This window comes from Genypterus blacodes, unplaced genomic scaffold (assembly GCF_046128005.1).
Source record: "Genypterus blacodes isolate CSIRO-AG114 ecotype Tasmania unplaced genomic scaffold, CSIRO-AGI_Gbla_v1 ptg000224l_1, whole genome shotgun sequence".
NCBI lineage: Eukaryota > Metazoa > Chordata > Actinopteri > Ophidiiformes > Ophidiidae > Genypterus > Genypterus blacodes.
The window spans coordinates 140001-157734 of NW_027467022.1; the positions used below are offsets into that span (position 1 = coordinate 140001).

At 48.7% G+C, this 17734-nt stretch overlaps 2 protein-coding genes across 10 annotated transcripts in view; both read left to right on the top strand.

The window, feature by feature from the left end:
- The window catches only part of LOC143016296 (protein PALS1-like), a 13753-nt gene extending 9653 nt beyond the window's left edge, over positions 1–4100 (top strand). The window contains exons 10-19 of one of the 7 annotated variants that reach the window (XR_012965512.1): positions 65–248; positions 452–523; positions 631–702; positions 824–988; positions 1098–1187; positions 1288–1400; positions 1589–1699; positions 1907–3379; positions 3413–3456; positions 3490–4100. Coding sequence is in view for 1 of the 7 variants with exons in the window: in XM_076170558.1 (XP_076026673.1) it covers positions 65–248; positions 452–523; positions 631–702; positions 824–988; positions 1098–1187; positions 1288–1400; positions 1589–1699; positions 1907–2083 (984 nt within the window). In the remaining 6 variants the exon portion in view is untranslated. Of the gene's footprint in view, positions 1–64; positions 249–451; positions 524–630; positions 703–823; positions 989–1097; positions 1188–1287; positions 1401–1588; positions 1700–1906 lie in introns of all 7 variants that reach the window. The other 6 variants (XR_012965513.1, XR_012965509.1, XR_012965510.1 and 3 more) reach the window with 6 other exon arrangements.
- Positions 4101–4538: 438 nt separating this feature from the next.
- On the top strand, positions 4539–17260 carry mocs1 (molybdenum cofactor synthesis 1). Of its 3 annotated transcripts, none has more exons than XM_076170584.1 (11): positions 4539–4815; positions 5966–6089; positions 6270–6437; positions 13495–13659; positions 14297–14358; positions 14634–14745; positions 15374–15486; positions 15599–15709; positions 15907–16027; positions 16156–16203; positions 16332–17260. In XM_076170584.1, the coding sequence occupies exons 1-11, from the start codon at positions 4594–4596 to the stop codon at positions 17147–17149; spliced, it is 2064 nt and encodes a 687-aa protein (XP_076026699.1). In that variant the 5' UTR covers positions 4539–4593; the 3' UTR covers positions 17150–17260. The 3 variants fall into 3 exon arrangements, with proteins under 3 accessions (XP_076026699.1, XP_076026701.1, XP_076026700.1); XM_076170586.1 differs by having other exon boundaries at positions 4541–4815; positions 16156–16218; positions 16332–16455; XM_076170585.1 differs by lacking the exon at positions 4539–4815 and adding an exon at positions 4966–5079.
- The last annotated feature ends 474 nt before the right edge of the window (positions 17261–17734 follow it).

The window sequence follows — 17734 nt, forward strand, 5'->3', positions numbered from 1 at the left end:
TGGAATCTAATCCAAAGTGTTTTTCTGAATCTTTCCCTCTTCTTCTTCTTCTTCATTCCTGCAGGTCCATGTTAAGGCCCATTTTGACTACGACCCCTCAGATGACCCCTATGTGCCCTGCAGAGAGCTGGGCCTGTCCTTCCAGAAGGGAGACATTCTGCACATCATCAGCCAGGCCGACCCTAACTGGTGGCAGGCGTACAGGGATGGAGACGAGGACAACCAGCCTCTAGCTGGACTGGTACCAGGTACTGAGTCTGTCTGTCTGTCTGCCCTGACAGAGACATTTATGGAAAGCTTTGGGTTTTCTCAGGGGTTTGGGTGAAAGACAGTCTAACACACGCACACACACACACACCACCTGACCCACTGCTTTGTTTTGCAGAATGGTGTGTGTATGTGAACACAAATCTGTGTCACAATAACGTTACTAAGAACTTTGTTTCCATAGGGAAAAGCTTCCAGCAACAGAGGGAAGCCATGAAACAAACCATAGAAGAAGACAAGGAGCCGGAGAAGTCTGGTTAGTTCACTCCTCAACCACAGAGCTGTCACTCAGCTGTCACTCAGCCATCACATTTGGTTTAGAGTCAAAATTCGATGATTTTAAGATCTACTATGTTTCTGTAGGGAAGCTGTGGTGTGCAAAGAAGAACAAGAGGAAGAGGAAGAAGCTGCTTTACAACGCTCATAAGAATGATGGTATGACCCGTCTGTCTGTCAGTCAGTCTGTCTGTCTCTGTGCTGTATGAAGGGTAATGACCTTCACCTGCACCGGCAAGTCCATAACACGCCGGCTCCTTCTGTCCTCCTGTTGACTCAGACATGGACAGTGAGGAGATTCTGACCTATGAGGAGATGGCTCTGTACCACCAGCCGGCCAATAGGAAGAGACCCATCGCTCTGATCGGTCCAGCCAGCTGTGGACAGGCGGCGCTGAAGCAGAGGCTCCTCAACCAGCCAGAGCGCTTTGCTGGTGCTGTGCCCCGTAAGACCTCAACACACACACACACGCACACACACCGAACTGGTCCACTGTGTGTTTGTGTAACTTGTGTCTCTGTTGTGTCTTCCTGTGTGCCTGTGTGTGTCTCCAGACACCACACGGAGCCGACGTGAAGGTGAACTGAGCGGTCGAGATTACCACTTTGTGTCCCGTCAGACGTTTGAAGCTGAACTGGCAGCTGGTAAGGTTTGTGTGAGGATCTGGGAGGAGGGAGGCTCTAATCAGGTGAATGACGTGTACACACTCCCCCCCCCCCCCCCCCCCCATTGGTGTTTCTGCAGGGAAGCTGATCGAGTTTGGTGAGTTTGAGAAGAACTTGTATGGGACCAGCACAGACTCGGTGAGACAAGTCATCAACACTGGAAAGATCTGCCTGCTGTGTCTGCACACACAGGTGAGAACAGAGACAGGGACAGGAAACAGCATGTCTGAGGTCACCTGGAGAGGAGGAGGAGATGTTGTTGTTATACTGGGACACATTATTCAGGGTTGCTGGAGTGGGAAGGTGAAGGCAGGTGAAGTTTGAATCCTAACGTGTGTGTGTGTGTGTGTGTGTGTGTGTGTGTGTGTGTGTGTGTTCAGTCTCTGAAGGTGCTGAGGAGTTCAGACCTAAAGCCTTACATCATCTTCATAGCTCCGCCCTCCCAGGAAAGACTCAGAGCCTTACTGGCTAAAGACAACAAGAACCCCAAGGTAGCAAACCACCTCTCTCTCTCTCTCTCTCTCTCTCTCTCTCTCTCTCTTTCTCTAACCCTCACTCTCACTCTCTCTCTCTCACTCTCACCCTCACTCTCACTCTCTCACTCACTCTCTCACTCTGTCACTCTTGGTCTAAAGTATATTATTTTCATGCCGATGTTCTTATGTATGTGTGTGTGTGTGTGTGTGTGTCATCCTCAGCCTGAGGAGCTGAGGGACATCATAGAGAAAGCCCGGGAGATGGAGCAAAGCTGCGGCCATCACTTTGACGCCGTCATCGTCAATACGGACCAAGACAAAGCTTACAATGAGCTGCTACGACTCATCAACAAACTGGACACTGAGCCACAGTGGGTGCCCTCCTCCTGGCTGCGCTGAGAACACACACACACACACACACACACACACACACACACACACACACTCATAGAGGACATATATCACAGCCACTGAGGGAACATATCTATACACACTAAGACACATCGCTCATATTAGAAAACGTAAAGCGTTACTCCTCATTTTCATCCAAACTTGGTTGCTCATGTTGTTTTCTTGTAAGTTGCATCATTCTGGAGGTATGAGTTGTTCTGGTACCATGTGTGCAGGTCTCTGATTGGACCTCTAACAGCTCCTCTGTGAGGCTCAGTTCATTTAGATACAAACGTCTGACCTCATTCTGACACATATTTCCTGACATATTGCCTGAAGTCGTCATGGATTGAAAACTGAATCTGGACCTGATTGATCTATGATGTTTGGCTTCCACGGTAACCTTTATCTGATCAGTAGTGATTTCTTTGTCATCATCATAATCTCGCTCAGCCCAAGTCAGGGCCCTGCAGTCCTGAGCTTGGTCCCTGTCCTCCAGTCAGACCCGCGGGGCCTTGTTGACGCTGATTTAAGCCTGTGTTCATTTCAATGATATAGAATCTGTACATTATCCTGAAATTCCTTTTAGATTTTGGAGAGCACAGAATCAATGTAAATGTTCTTTGCTCATAAGGTTGAGCTTATAAGGTGAACTGGGCTCACACACACACCTCTAACACGTGCCTATGTATGTTTAACACACACTGATCACATCACACCAGTAAAGAAGCAGGTAGTTCTCCCTCCACGTTTCCTGCTGGAGTCTGGAGCGCCGCCCCTGAACGCCTCACGCTGCCTTCACATTCCAGGCTCAGGCTCACCAGTCTGATTGTTTCTGGTTTGTTTTGCCTCCATGTGACACAGATCTGCTGTTTTCAGATCAGCATGAAGAAACCAAACCTGACCACATTTGGTCCTAGAGGCGACTCGTATCAGATTGTTATGGGACTGTCAGTTCCTCCTCAGGCTCCGCCCCTCAGCCCAGAGGGCTCAGATCCTCCTCAGGCTCCGCCCCTCGAGGGATCAATATTAGGAGTGTAAACTTTAGTGTGATGACTCAGCAGAAACCTAAACCTTTGTGATGCGTTACCTGGTCTCCTAATAAAGGAGTGGACTCAGAGCTCTGCAGCCTCTTTAGGTCCTCCTGAAGAATCCATCTAGGTGAGCCCGAGCACACAGAGCTGCACTCAGCAGTTTAACAAGAAACTGGGACAGAAATGTGCCACAGTCAGTTTTTATTATTAGACCCTGTGTTTGTTGTTGTGTGGCTCAGCAGAGCTCAGGTCACCCTGAGGTCACCCTGAGGTCACACTGTGGTCACACTGAGGTCACACTGAGGTCACCCTGAGGTCACCCTGAGGTCACACTGTGGTCACACTGAGGTCACACTGAGGTCACCCTGAGGTCACCCTGAGGTCACACTGAGGTCACAGAAGAGACAGAGAGAGACGATCTGAGCGTTCAGGCCTAGAATGTGAAGGTGGCTTTACTGATGGGCTGAGTTTGACTGACAGGCTGAGCCTGACTGACAGGCTTACTGTCACAGTAAACACTAAGGGACACAGCCTCAGGCCTGTGGAGTAGAGATGACCTCTGACCCCCATCCCTGGCGACATGAAAGAGTTGTAGTTTTTAGCTGTGTGTTCTGATGCTTATTATATTGTGTGTGTGTGTGTGTGTGTGTGTGTGTGTGTTTGTCTCTCTGAAGACAGTGAAGTATTATTATCTGAACTAGGCCTGACACCATATCATTGTTATCACTGTAGAGCATTTATATATTTGTAATTTTTGAAATAGATTTATGAGTCCAGAATGAACCAATCAGATCGCAGGCTTTCCCCCGTCGCCTCTCTGCTATTGGTCCAGGCTGCAGTGGACCAACTGGAGGCGTGGCTAAGTGGAGTTAGCTGTGTTGAATGTAAAGTTAATTAAAGTCACTTCCTGTTTATCTGATGTCACTTCCTCCTTAGCAAATCTTTTTGTATGAATATTCACAATGAATAAATAGATGATTGATAAAAGCTGAGCCAGAGTGTTTTTATTTAAGCTTTAGGATTCAAACATCATCATCCTGCACATGCATCTGCTCCTCTTCCTTCTCCCTCTCCTCCTCTTCCTCCTCCCTCTCCTCATCTTCCTCCTCCCTCTCCTCCTCTTCCTTCTCCCTCCCCTCCTCTTCCTCCTCCCTCTCCTCCTCTTCCTCCCTCCCCTCCTCTTCCTCCTCCCTCTCCTCCTCTTCCTCCTCCTCTGGTTTCTCTGACTCCTGATTATAATGTATATATATTATATTGTTTGTCATATATGAAGTTGAATCCTGAACATTAGCTGAGTATGATGAGGAACATTCCTAACTCTTTTCTAACTAATGTTGACTACGTTACCCAGATTCCCCCGGCTTCGCCTTCTTTGATTGGCTGCTGTGGCCTCGCCTCTTAACCCCTCCCCTCCCGGTCAGATGACATGTTTACTGCAGAGCCTCCTCTTCCTCTCGACTCGAGTGTGTGCTGTCAAACTAAACTATGGCGGCTTACGGCGCAGTGTGCCGCCGTTTGCTCCGCACACACACACACAGCTGTGCCCGCGTCGCTCCGCACAACTTATCTAAAGTCTTCAATCGAAGCGTAAGCAGGAACAGTTTCCGGTTTTCCAGCGCTACGCACAAGGAAAACGCACAGGAACTTGGGGACTCGACTTCACCTGCGCCGAACGTTGCTGCATCGCTGAAGCGGAGATCAGACAAGGTAACGAACCAGAACCAGAACCAGAACCAGTGTCCATGTGCCTGTCCCACTGTGTCCCCGCGGTCACCCTGGCAACGCGCGGAGATGTACTGTGACACATGCGTGTGTGTGTGTGTGTGTGTGAGAGAACACTGAAGCTGAGCCACAGCAGCAAAACAACTAAAGGAACCACGAAGAAGAGTCAGAACCAAACATGATCCGATTTACCGTCAGGACGGGTCGGAACACTGCTCGGGTCCAATAAAGTTTGTTATCAATAGTTTGGTAAGTTTGAGACTTAAATTCTGTTTCTGTGTCAAAGAGCTCAGATAGTTTAGATGTCAACTTAAGAGACTTTAGACAAATAGAGGAAGAAACTGTGACTCAGCCATCTGACACCCAGGACCCTGGGGCAGAGTTTGCCCCAGGGTGTTAACCAAGTGGTTGTGTGTGTGCCTGTGTGTGTGTGTGTGTGTGTGGAGATACACATATGACTTCTCGTCTTCAGGGACTGTGTCTAACATGCAGTGAGTCATGTGCAGCCATGTAACAGTCACAGGTCAGGACTGGTCCATGTGCCCGTCCCCTCTGTGCTCACATGGTTCAGTCCATTTTCAAGGCCAATTTGGTTCATCAGAGTTTGAGTTGATGTTTGTGTGGATGTCGGACAGAGAGCAGGAGAGGACGCCGTCCAGTCTCACACACTCCTGCAGACACACACATTCATATCTCACCCAGGTCAGAAGCAGCAGCTGTAGATGTTTGACACCGGGTCACCTGGCGTGTTTCTTCATCATGGCAGCACTGACTGAGCCTCTGGTGTCCTCGTCTCTCTGCTCTGTGTTCACATGACTGCACCAGCACCTTTTGACTTCCTGCTCCAGTGTGTAAAGGTGGCTCATGTGTTCTGCTCCTCAGCTTCAGCGCTCAGAAGTTCAGTCTAGTTAAGATGTTTCATAAATCATCTATGGAGGGGTTTAACATGCAGCTGGGAGATGGCACTGCTGCACTTTGACCACACACACACACACACACAGACACACACACACACAGACACAGACACAGACACACACACACACACACACACACACACACACACACACACACACACACACACACACACACACACACTCACTCAGTGGCTCTGTGTGTGTTGGTTGTTGTTCTGCAGGGCCTCACTTCCTCTGAGAGCCTAAATGAAGACTACAGGCCCTTCTCAGAGTTTCTAACCGACGGCTTCGGCAGGAGGCACAGCTACCTGAGGATCTCCCTCACCGAGAAATGCAACCTGCGCTGTGAGTAGAGGAGGAAGAGGAGGAGGAGGGGGAGGAAGTTTAGAGAACCATCTGTGTTAACCTTTAGGGTTGTTACCTGGTAACGATCATAACAGTGATCAATCACTGACTGTAACTCTGTGCCCCCCCCTCACACACACACACACACACACACACACACACACACACACACACACACAGGTCAGTACTGCATGCCTGAGGAAGGGGTGAAGCTCACACCCCGGGCTCAGCTGCTGTCCACCTCAGAGGTTCTGACCCTGGCCCGCCTCTTCGTCCAGGAGGGGGTGGAGAAGATCCGCCTGACGGGGGGAGAGCCGCTCATCAGGCCGGACGTGGTGGACATCATTGGTGAGGAGCTGATGACCTTTGACCCATAAGATGCACAATAACATTTCCCTTTTTCCTGCATTCCTTTGTTCTGTCTGCATCTTCTCCAAAAAGACACCAGGATGGCTGAGGCCTCTTCTGCTGCTGTTCTCTCTCTCTCTCTCGCTCTCTCGCTCTCGCTCTCGCTCTCGCTCTCTCTCTCTCTCTCTCTCTCTCTCTCTCTCTCTCTCTCTCTCTCTCTCTCTCTCTCTCTCTCTCTCTCTCTGGGCCTTGTAGGGGCAAATACCAGTTCTCAAGTATTAATACTTGGGCCTACGACACAGGTCAAAAGCCTAAGCCACATGGCTTCCATGTGGCCTGAAGATAAGCAGAATCCTTTGTCTTCGGACAGAGTCATAAAACATCACCCACGGTACCTAGAGTCAACCCCTTTTTCACACCTTATCGGTGGGGAGCTATAAAGGTTTGAGTCGTCCTCAACTCGCTCTCTCTTCCTCTAGCCTCTTCTTCAAGCGCCTTCTCCCCTTCACCTCTTCCACACAAAGAAACTGAAGAATGTGCCCTGGATTTTCCCAATTCAGCGAACCCAAGATTTCTCTCTGTCCAACTGCTCCACTGCTGAAGACGTCAAGAGACCTCTCTCTCCCTGAACAAAGGCCCAACCCTTGTTCAGTGAACATTCTTTTCCCTCTCTAAACCCATGGAGATCCCTCTTTGGTTGGCTCGACCTGAATCCTGACTACACCCGAGGGAAGAAGCGTTTCCTCCTGTTTTCTCCCAATTCCCCGTCGACCAACGACCAGGCCTTCCCACTGGAACCAGGAAAATCAAGGACTTGCAGACTGGCCCCATGATCAACTCATCAGCGCCTGAATCTGTTTAAACCCGCGACCCAACTGGATCTTCAATACCACGGACTGCTCGACTACCTCTACGGTGAATTACAACACGGACGTAATTCCACCAAGTAAGGCTTAGACGTCTGGGCAGACAAAGAGTTAGGAAGTGATATTATGTGCATTAGATATAGGATACCATGTGTTCTTAACTAAGCTTAATGTTACAAGTGTGTTCTTTAATTTTTCCTCGGTGTTAATCAACACCGATTGCATGTGCGCCGTTCTCTCTCTCCCTCTCTCTCTCTCAATTCTTTGTTCTGGTAAACTGCTAATGTGCTACATCTCCGTGTGTTTGACTGTAATTTTGTGTATTGTAAGCCTTGCTTGAGCCTCTCAGCCTGCTTCACAAATTCACAAACCCAAGTCTGTCTCTGCCCATCTTCTGCCGCGTCGAGGGGCGGAGCACACTCTCAGAACACACACACACACGCACGCACGCACGCACGCACCAGCACACACCCACATATAGGGAGCTAGGAAGAAAGCCGCCATCTTGGGACCCCTCCCATTCACATGTGTTTAGCCGCCATTGCTACATAGCCTGCTTCTAAGCTAGGTCCCGCCATTTTAGTTTGATCCAGATCGTACTAGTGGGCGTGTTATAACTCTGCCACTTCCTGTGCATCATCCCTTCTCACACGCACACACACACACACACTCGCACACACACACACACACACACTCCAGTTTGTCTTCCTTGCATTCAAATCTGTTGTTGCCTGAACTTCTTGACATTGTTTATGTTTTCCCGTTTGTTTTATTGATAGTAATGACCTTAGTTATTATTGTGATTAAAATAAATCTTTTCATATCTTAACAAGAAGTGTCTGAAATTGTTTGCTCTGAATGTTGTATGATTATCAGCCTCTACGCACGTCAAGTCTCACCCTTCTAGACTGATTTCGAGCGCAAAACTAATCTTTAAGTAATCCCCTTTTTATTAATTTATTAATTAATCTGATAATTTTAATTGATAATTAAAACTTATGGTGAATCTTTAAAGTTAGGTCAATTATCTGCTATCTTGGTTCCCTGTGCCAACAAACAGGGTGGTGCCCCGAGAACTTTAATTTATTAAAGTTATTAATTAATTATTTTTATTTTTACCTTCTTTTATTTCTTTTTGATAGCAATCTTTGATAAAGCAATATTACCTACATATAATTGGTGCCCCGTGTGAGGCGTGGTACTGTTGATTTCATACAACATTCATACGAGCAATTTTCAGATTGGTTTGGATTTTTTTTTTAAAGTTTATAACTTTAGATTAAAAATTTCGATTTGCTGAGTGCTGTCTCTGTCTGTGTCCCATGCAGTGTTGTTGTGCTTCCTGCTGTGACAGTCATTGATATGCTAAGTGGTTACCTTGAGAGAATCTTGTTGCTTGTGTCTAATTTGCATTAGAAAGAGCTTAACTTACAGTGCCCTGACCAGTGCACCGTAACCAGGACAGCACCATCTGGTGGGCAGCTGTCATCACTATTAGTGTTTGCAGAGACCCCCCCTAGTTGTCACTAGATTCCTTCTTCCTTGCTTCAAAGGGATAGATATGACTAACCAGACTCCATCAGAGTATGGAGCTGAAACTCCTCAGGCAGGTGAGAATACCTCACTGCCTGATTTGGTTGCTCAACTCCTCAGAGTCTCTGTAAAAGAGAAAGAGGAGCTTGATGGCTACACCATAGCTCAGTGTGACACTGAGATCGCCAATTTAGTTCGAATGGTTAATGAACCTAGCGGACAAAGATGGTCTAGTAAGGAGATAGTTGGTCAATTATTTTTGTTCTGCCATCACAAAGCTCATTTACAAATAGCCACACTTAGTGGCGAGGTCGTAACCCTTAAGGCAAAGGACCTCCGCCAGCGATCACAGAATCAGGCGTTTTGTTCTGAGCTGCAGAACACTACTTCCCTGTTGGCAGAGTGCACACAGAGACTCCGTCATGCTAAGCAGGATAGCGAAGATGCTAAGCACGAGAGTGCACTGCACAAGAGCCAGGCCGCGCGTGCAGAGGCTCACAAGGTGCTTAGCTATGCTACTGACCAAAGGGGGGCAGCAAACCCAGTGGCACGCGCCCCAGAAGCTTACTCTGCCACAGTTTCAGCTGAGAGCAGGATATGTCCACCGACACCAGATCGGTACATGAAGCTTCCACAGTTGGGTGAAGCCACGCTTCAACCCCACCCGTCTCAGGTCACATCTCAGCTACTTCCCCCTCAGGCGCCCCCAAGGGATTGCCCCTCTGAAATGCTGCCTTCATCACGAAAGGGACGTAAACGTGCCCCACAGCCTGATGAAATGAGCGAGCATCGGTATCCCTCATCTGAAGAGTCAGATGGATACCAGCGGGAGTATGCTACAGACCTGCACATGCGACATCTCCACTCTCTTGCCCAGGTTCCAGCTAACAGCATGTCATGTCCACCGACCCACGATCGGTACACAAATCTGCCACACTTGGGTGAAGCCAAGCTTCGACCCCGTTCCCCTTCGGTCATACCTCAGCCACTCTCCCCTCAGGCGACCCCTAGGCATCGCCACTCTAAAATGCCGCCTTCACCACGAAAGGGAAGTAACCATGCCCCACAGCGTGATGACATGAGCGAGCATCGGTATTCCTCATCTGAAGAATCAGATGAATACCAGCGGGAGTACATAACAGGCCTGCGCATGCGTCAGCTAGACTCCCTTGCCCAGGACCTTGAGCGTTTTGACCCCATAAACAAGGATGCTAATGTTAACAATTATCTTAGTGAAATTGAAAACTCCCTTATTGATTTGTCTCACGCCACTTCACGTGAGAAGTTAAAGCTCATCTGGAAAACAGCTTCCAGGAGCGTTCGTGCTTTCATTGAAACGCAGCCGTCTCGTATCCGTCACAGCTACACCAGGCTATGTAGTGCCCTACGTGAGGAGTACTCGCTATACTTTGATGAGACATCAACCACACTCAGCGCCATGAATATTCACCAAAAGCGAACAGAACCGCCCCGTGATTATTACAGACGACTGAGGAGTGCCTACTTCCAAGGAAGTACTGAACCGGGCCTGGAGGAAAATCGATTCTTCCGCTCTCTCTTCCTCCACAACCTCCATCCCTGTGTGAGAATCCACGTCACACTGATGTGTAAGCAGGGTAAACCCACCATGCAGGAGATTAAGAATATCGCCCAAATGACCTGGGAGACAGTTGTACGCCCCACTGACACACCTGAAGATGAGGTGAGAGTTTTAGGCATCCAGTCATCAGCACAGACTGAGTTAGAATTGGAAAGCTGCAAAGACTTCCCCTTAAGTGTAAACAGTGGCACTGCACTCCCAAAACACCTGCCCTACCACCTGCGGGGTGGACAAAAGAACCATAGACATGGCCAAAGAGGCCCCTCTCAGGTTCAGCATAGGTTCCAAAACCAGAACTCCTTCACAAAGAGAAGGGATGTCCGCTTCAAACAGGGTCCTAGACCGCAGAGCGAGACAAAGGAGAAGACTTTTGAGTCTTTTGGAGAACATTACATAAAGGAAATGATAATGAAGTGCCTGACAGAGTTGATACAGCAACTCGATGCTTCCCAAAGCCCCTTCGAGGTGTCAAAAGATGACCACAGGAGGACTGATAAGGACTCTCTGTCAGTCTTACAGGACCAGGCACCTTCACACTTTAACAGCCTGCTCCACAAGCTGAAGGCAGGATCCAAGGGAGCCTAAGATGCCCCTGGACCAAGCCAGAGTCAATTCCCAACACCTTATCCACTCCACTCCTACCATTCCTAGGGAACCTTGTCCACAAAGAAATGCCAGTCGCATCTACACCTCAGTGTTGGTAAAGGGGGGGTACACACTGCCCAAACACTCGAACATTACACAGCAGATTTGAGGGCCCGACTCACATTCCACTATGTGTCCCACGTCAGACCACTCATCTACTATTAACTGTTTCTACTCCTCCGAGAAGCAGATTACTAACAGTAACAACCTTCCTTTCTCTTTCTTTTTCCTTTGAATTTCCACGTCGTGGTTTTTTCTTTTTGTCAACGACAATGACCAAAGAATGACAGGTTGTAACATTACTGTGTATGTCTCTCAATAATGTGTTAAGGTAGTCTAGTTTAGTTCATTCTGCCCAGACATGCCTTACTGACTGCCCAGATGTCAAAAGCCTTATTGAACTGTTTTCGGGAACATTTTCCGCACCCGAGGATTATCCAACTCCAGGTTGCTCTCAGGACTTGGACCATGTGATGAGGACTTATGAACTGTTCGCCCTAATGTTTGCTCTTGGAGACTGTGGCTGCAACCCTCGCCTCAAGATCATCAGGGGGATATGTAGGGGCAAATACCAGTTCTCAAGTATTAATACTTGGGCCTACGACACAGGTCAAAAGCCTAAGCCACATGGCTTCCATGTGGCCTGAAGATAAGCAGAATCCTTTGTCTTCGGACAGAGTCATAAAACATCACCCACGGTACCTAGAGTCAACCCCTTTTTCACACCTTATCGGTGGGGAGCTATAAAGGTTTGAGTCGTCCTCAACTCGCTCTCTCTTCCTCTAGCCTCTTCTTCAAGCGCCTTCTCCCCTTCACCTCTTCCACACAAAGAAACTGAAGAATGTGCCCTGGATTTTCCCAATTCAGCGAACCCAAGATTTCTCTCTGTCCAACTGCTCCACTGCTGAAGACGTCAAGAGACCTCTCTCTCCCTGAACAAAGGCCCAACCCTTGTTCAGTGAACATTCTTTTCCCTCTCTAAACCCATGGAGATCCCTCTTTGGTTGGCTCGACCTGAATCCTGACTACACCCGAGGGAAGAAGCGTTTCCTCCTGTTTTCTCCCAATTCCCCGTCGACCAACGACCAGGCCTTCCCACTGGAACCAGGAAAATCAAGGACTTGCAGACTGGCCCCATGATCAACTCATCAGCGCCTGAATCTGTTTAAACCCGCGACCCAACTGGATCTTCAATACCACGGACTGCTCGACTACCTCTACGGTGAATTACAACACGGACGTAATTCCACCAAGTAAGGCTTAGACGTCTGGGCAGACAAAGAGTTAGGAAGTGATATTATGTGCATTAGATATAGGATACCATGTGTTCTTAACTAAGCTTAATGTTACAAGTGTGTTCTTTAATTTTTCCTCGGTGTTAATCAACACCGATTGCATGTGCGCCGTTCTCTCTCTCCCTCTCTCTCTCTCAATTCTTTGTTCTGGTAAACTGCTAATGTGCTACATCTCCGTGTGTTTGACTGTAATTTTGTGTATTGTAAGCCTTGCTTGAGCCTCTCAGCCTGCTTCACAAATTCACAAACCCAAGTCTGTCTCTGCCCATCTTCTGCCGCGTCGAGGGGCGGAGCACACTCTCAGAACACACACACACACGCACGCACGCACGCACGCACCAGCACACACCCACATATAGGGAGCTAGGAAGAAAGCCGCCATCTTGGGACCCCTCCCATTCACATGTGTTTAGCCGCCATTGCTACATAGCCTGCTTCTAAGCTAGGTCCCGCCATTTTAGTTTGATCCAGATCGTACTAGTGGGCGTGTTATAACTCTGCCACTTCCTGTGCATCATCCCTTCTCACACGCACACACACACACACACTCGCACACACACACACACACACACTCCAGTTTGTCTTCCTTGCATTCAAATCTGTTGTTGCCTGAACTTCTTGACATTGTTTATGTTTTCCCGTTTGTTTTATTGATAGTAATGACCTTAGTTATTATTGTGATTAAAATAAATCTTTTCATATCTTAACAAGAAGTGTCTGAAATTGTTTGCTCTGAATGTTGTATGATTATCAGCCTCTACGCACGTCAAGTCTCACCCTTCTAGACTGATTTCGAGCGCAAAACTAATCTTTAAGTAATCCCCTTTTTATTAATTTATTAATTAATCTGATAATTTTAATTGATAATTAAAACTTATGGTGAATCTTTAAAGTTAGGTCAATTATCTGCTATCTTGGTTCCCTGTGCCAACAAACAGGGTGGTGCCCCGAGAACTTTAATTTATTAAAGTTATTAATTAATTATTTTTATTTTTACCTTCTTTTATTTCTTTTTGATAGCAATCTTTGATAAAGCAATATTACCTACAGCCTCTAACACGTTGGGCTTGGCCACGCCCATTTTCACCTGACGACTTGTTCCTTCTCCCCCTGCCCAGCTGAGATGAGGAAGCTGGAGGGTCTGAAATCCATCGCCGTCACCACTAACGGCATGAACCTGACCAGGCTGCTGCCCAGGCTGAAGGAGGCGGGACTCGACCTCATCAACATCAGCCTGGACTCACTGGTGCCCGCCAAGTTTGAGTTCATCGTCAGACGGAAAGGTACGGAATGATTTATGATGTTTATAAGCATCAGAGCAGCACCTAGCCAGTATTTGTTTATCGATTGATCTACAGATTATTTGTACGATTAGTCCATTAATCTATAGATTTAATTTATTACGCAATATAGCAATTATTTCCCCCAAAATAAATATCAAACTATGTTCTTCAATCATCTTCTCTTGGAAACAAACAAATGTAACAAAGATTTGCGATTTTCCCACAACCAGCCGCTTTTTGACTGATCTCTGTTTTACTCTCCAACATATTTCTTATTCAATTCAAGTAGAAGTGATGGAGCGCAATCTGCACTCAACAACAGAAACACACAAGGCAAAGTGAAGTCAACGTCACTGTCAGATAAATAACTCAACCTCTCAAGTTTAGCAGCCCAACATCAAATCCTCTTAAATAGATATTCATATAAATAACTATTACATTGATTATAATAATGTTAATATTCAATTCATAGAAAATTAGTGCAATTTGAGAAAAACAAGGATAACTCAAACTTGCAATCTGAATCAAATCTTAATACACACACACACACACACACACACACACACACACACACACACACACACACACACACACCCTCCCTCCCTCTCTTAGCCCTCCTGTGCTCTTGTCTCCTCAGGGTTCCACAGGGTGATGGAGGGCATCGATCAGGCCGTCCAGATGGGCTTCAGCCCCGTCAAGGTGACGCTCACTTCCTGTTTGCTTCCTGTAGTGAGGAGACAAACGGACGTCTCATTCCACATTGTTTAATAAAGTGAACGGAGCTGTCAGAGAAACAATGTTGGTGAAGAAGCATTGTGATGAAGATGAGAAGGAAGCATGGAGCAGCTGTCATGTCCTACGTAACCATGGAGACTGAGAGAGAGTTTATGTCTGTTTATGTGTTATGAGAGTCAAACCTTTTCCAGATGTTTGTGTTGTTTTATTCTCTCACCGCTCTGTGCTGCCCCCTGCAGGTCAACTGTGTGGTGATGAGAGGACTCAACGATGACGAGATCACAGAGTTTGTGGCCCTGACAGAGAAGAAGCCTGTGGACGTGAGATTCATCGAATACATGCCGTTTGATGGTGAGAGAGCCAGGGAGGGAGGGAGGGAGGGAGGGAGAGAGAGAGGAAGGGAGGGATGGAGGGAGGGAGGGAGGGAGAGAGGGAAAGATGGAGGAAGGGAGAGAGAGAGGAAGGGAGAGAGAGAGGGAGGAAGGGAGAGAGGGAGAGAGGGAGGGAGGGAGGGAGGAATGAAGGAAGTGAGGGAGGAAGGGAGGAAGGGAGGGAGAGAGAAAGGGAGGAAGGAAGGAAGGAAGTGAGGGAGGAAGGAAGGAAGGAAGGAAGTGAGGAAGGAAGGAAGGGGTGAGTGAGGAAGGAAGGAAGGAAGTGAGGGTGGAAGGGAGAGAGAGAGAGGGAGGAAGGAAGGAAGGAAGGAAATGTATTATGATACTGATGTTCTTATTTGTATTTCTTTACTTTAAGCACATTTATTAGCAGATGAATGAGTTTCCACCGCTGCTTCTCGGCGAGTGTAACCATGGTAACCGGTCTTTGTCGCTGAAGGTTAACGAACTCAGTGAGTTTAGTCACAAAGAAAGTGCTCAAGTATACACTGAGGTGTGTGTGTGTGTGCGTGTGCGTGTGCGTGTGTGTGTGTGTGTGTGTGTGACTTCCACCCTGCCATTACCCACAATGCCTCTGTCCTCTGCAGGTAACAAATGGAACTTCAAGAAGATGGTGAGCTACCAGGAGATGCTGGACCTCATCAGGCAGCGGTGGCCCGACCTGGAGACGCTTCCTTCCGCCCAGGCCGACACGGCCAAGGTCAGAGACAGAGCTGACCTTTGACCTTTTGAGCCTCTGTGGAAGCCACGCTGAGCTTTGACTGCTCTGAATGTAACAAACCAGTCAGCTGACCCTTTTCACTCTCTTGCAGGCGTTCAAAGTGCCGGGGTTCAAAGGTCAGGTGGGCTTCATCACCTCCATGTCTCATCACTTCTGTGGTTCCTGTAACCGTCTACGCCTCACAGCAGACGGCAACCTGAAGGTAAAGAAGGAGGCGTTACCATGGTGACCCCCTGTCTCAATGCACAACATGAACTTTTTTTTTGTAGGAAGGATCCGGGCTTTAGCTGTGTGTGTGTGTGTGTGTGTGTGTGTGTGTGTGTGTGTGTGGATTTGTTTTTACTATTTTTTTATGTGGTGCTCTGTTTAAACCCCGCCCCTCCCCTCCTGCTTCATCAGGTGTGCTTGTTTGGAAACTCAGAAGTGTCGCTCCGGGACGCTCTGCGCTCCGGAGTGTCGGAGGAGGAGCTTCTGCAGATCATCGGAGCGGCTGTGGGCCGGAAGAAGAAGCAACACGCAGGTACACACACACACACACACACACACACACACACACACACACACACACACACACACACACACACACACACACACACACACACACACACAGCTCTTCTCACCTCTTCCTCTTCCTCTTCCTCTCCTCAGGGATGCACAGTATCTCCCAGATGAAGAACAGACCCATGATCCTCATTGGTGGGTGACTGTCCTGTAGGTACACACATCTCCTCTGACCCTGAACCCTCTGCATGATGTCATGGCTCTGTGACCTTTGACCCTGAGCCCTCAGTGTGATGCGCCTGTGCTTCCTCTCTGTCCTTCAGGCTCCGCACGGCCTCTGCCAGAGTCGTCTCCCAGAGTTCCCCCTGCTACAGATCCCTGGCTCCTCTCTGGCAGAGCGACTCCTGGCCGCCCTCTGTCGCCGCCCTGCTGGCAGACTCAGGCGGGGCTCAGGTTTAAGGCTCAGAAGGTTTTTGAGAGAGGAAGTCCTGCCTTTTGCACACTACTTAGAAACGCTAACATACATGAACAGGAAGTGTCGGGTGTTCGTCTGTGCCACAGTGGAACTTCCTCTGACCCCGGACTCCCACTTCCTGCCTGCAAACAGAACCGTTCAGGTCCGAAGCTCACCGACTCCCTCACACCCCCGGAACCTGAAGCTCAGCTGACGCACACCGACGCTCAGGGCCGGGCCGCCATGGTGGATGTGGGCGGGAAACGCGCCACGTCTCGACAAGCCACGGCCACCGGCGCCGTGGTTCTGGGCGCCGCCGCCTTCCGGCTGCTGCGGGACAACGAGCTGGCGAAGGGCGACGCTCTGGCCGTGGCGCAGCTGGCCGGCATCATGGCCTCCAAGCAGACGGCGGCGCTCATCCCCCTCTGCCACCCGCTGCCTTTAGACCACGCCTCCGTCACCTTCCGCCTCGACGAGCGGCGGGACACCGTGTTCGTCACGGCGACGTGTCGCACCACAGGCAGGACGGGCGTAGAGATGGAGGCCCTGACGGCGGTTACCGTGGCGGCGCTGGCGCTCTACGACATGTGCAAAGCTGTGAGCCACGACATCATCATCACTGACATACAGCTGCTCAGCAAGACGGGCGGCAAGAGGGATTTTCACCGGCAACCTTTATCTGATTGATGGACATCTGACTGAACACCAAACCGCCTGTAGTTTATTATGATGTCATCGTACCACATCAACACACAATATAAAATATAATGTCACCACAACAACAGAGTGTGTGAGGGAAGTCTGTTCAGTCTCTCTCTCTCTCTCTCTCTCTCTCTCTCCCTCTCCCGCTCTCTCTCTCTCTCTCTCTCTCTCTCTGCCCCCCCCCCTCTCTCTCTCTCTCTGCCTCCTCTCTCCCTCTCTCCCTCTCTCCTCTCTCTCTCTCTCTCTCTCTCTCTCTCTCTCTCTCTCTCTCTCTCTCTCTCTCTCTCTGCCCCCCCCCCCTCTCTCTCTCTCTCTGCCTCCTCTCTCCCTCTCTCCCTCTCTCCCTCTCTCTCTCTCTCTCTCTCTCTCTCTCTCTCTCTCTCTCTCTCTCTCTCTGTCCTCAGCGTGTTTGTTTCAGGTGCAGTTCACAGTCATAATCACTAGAGGGCGCTGTAGCCTTTATATTCATCAGCCTCCCTGTGAGTTGATGAAGGTCATTGTCATCATAACGCATCATGTTCTTCATCATTCTGTGTTCTGAATGGTAAAAGATGTAAATGTGAAATTAGG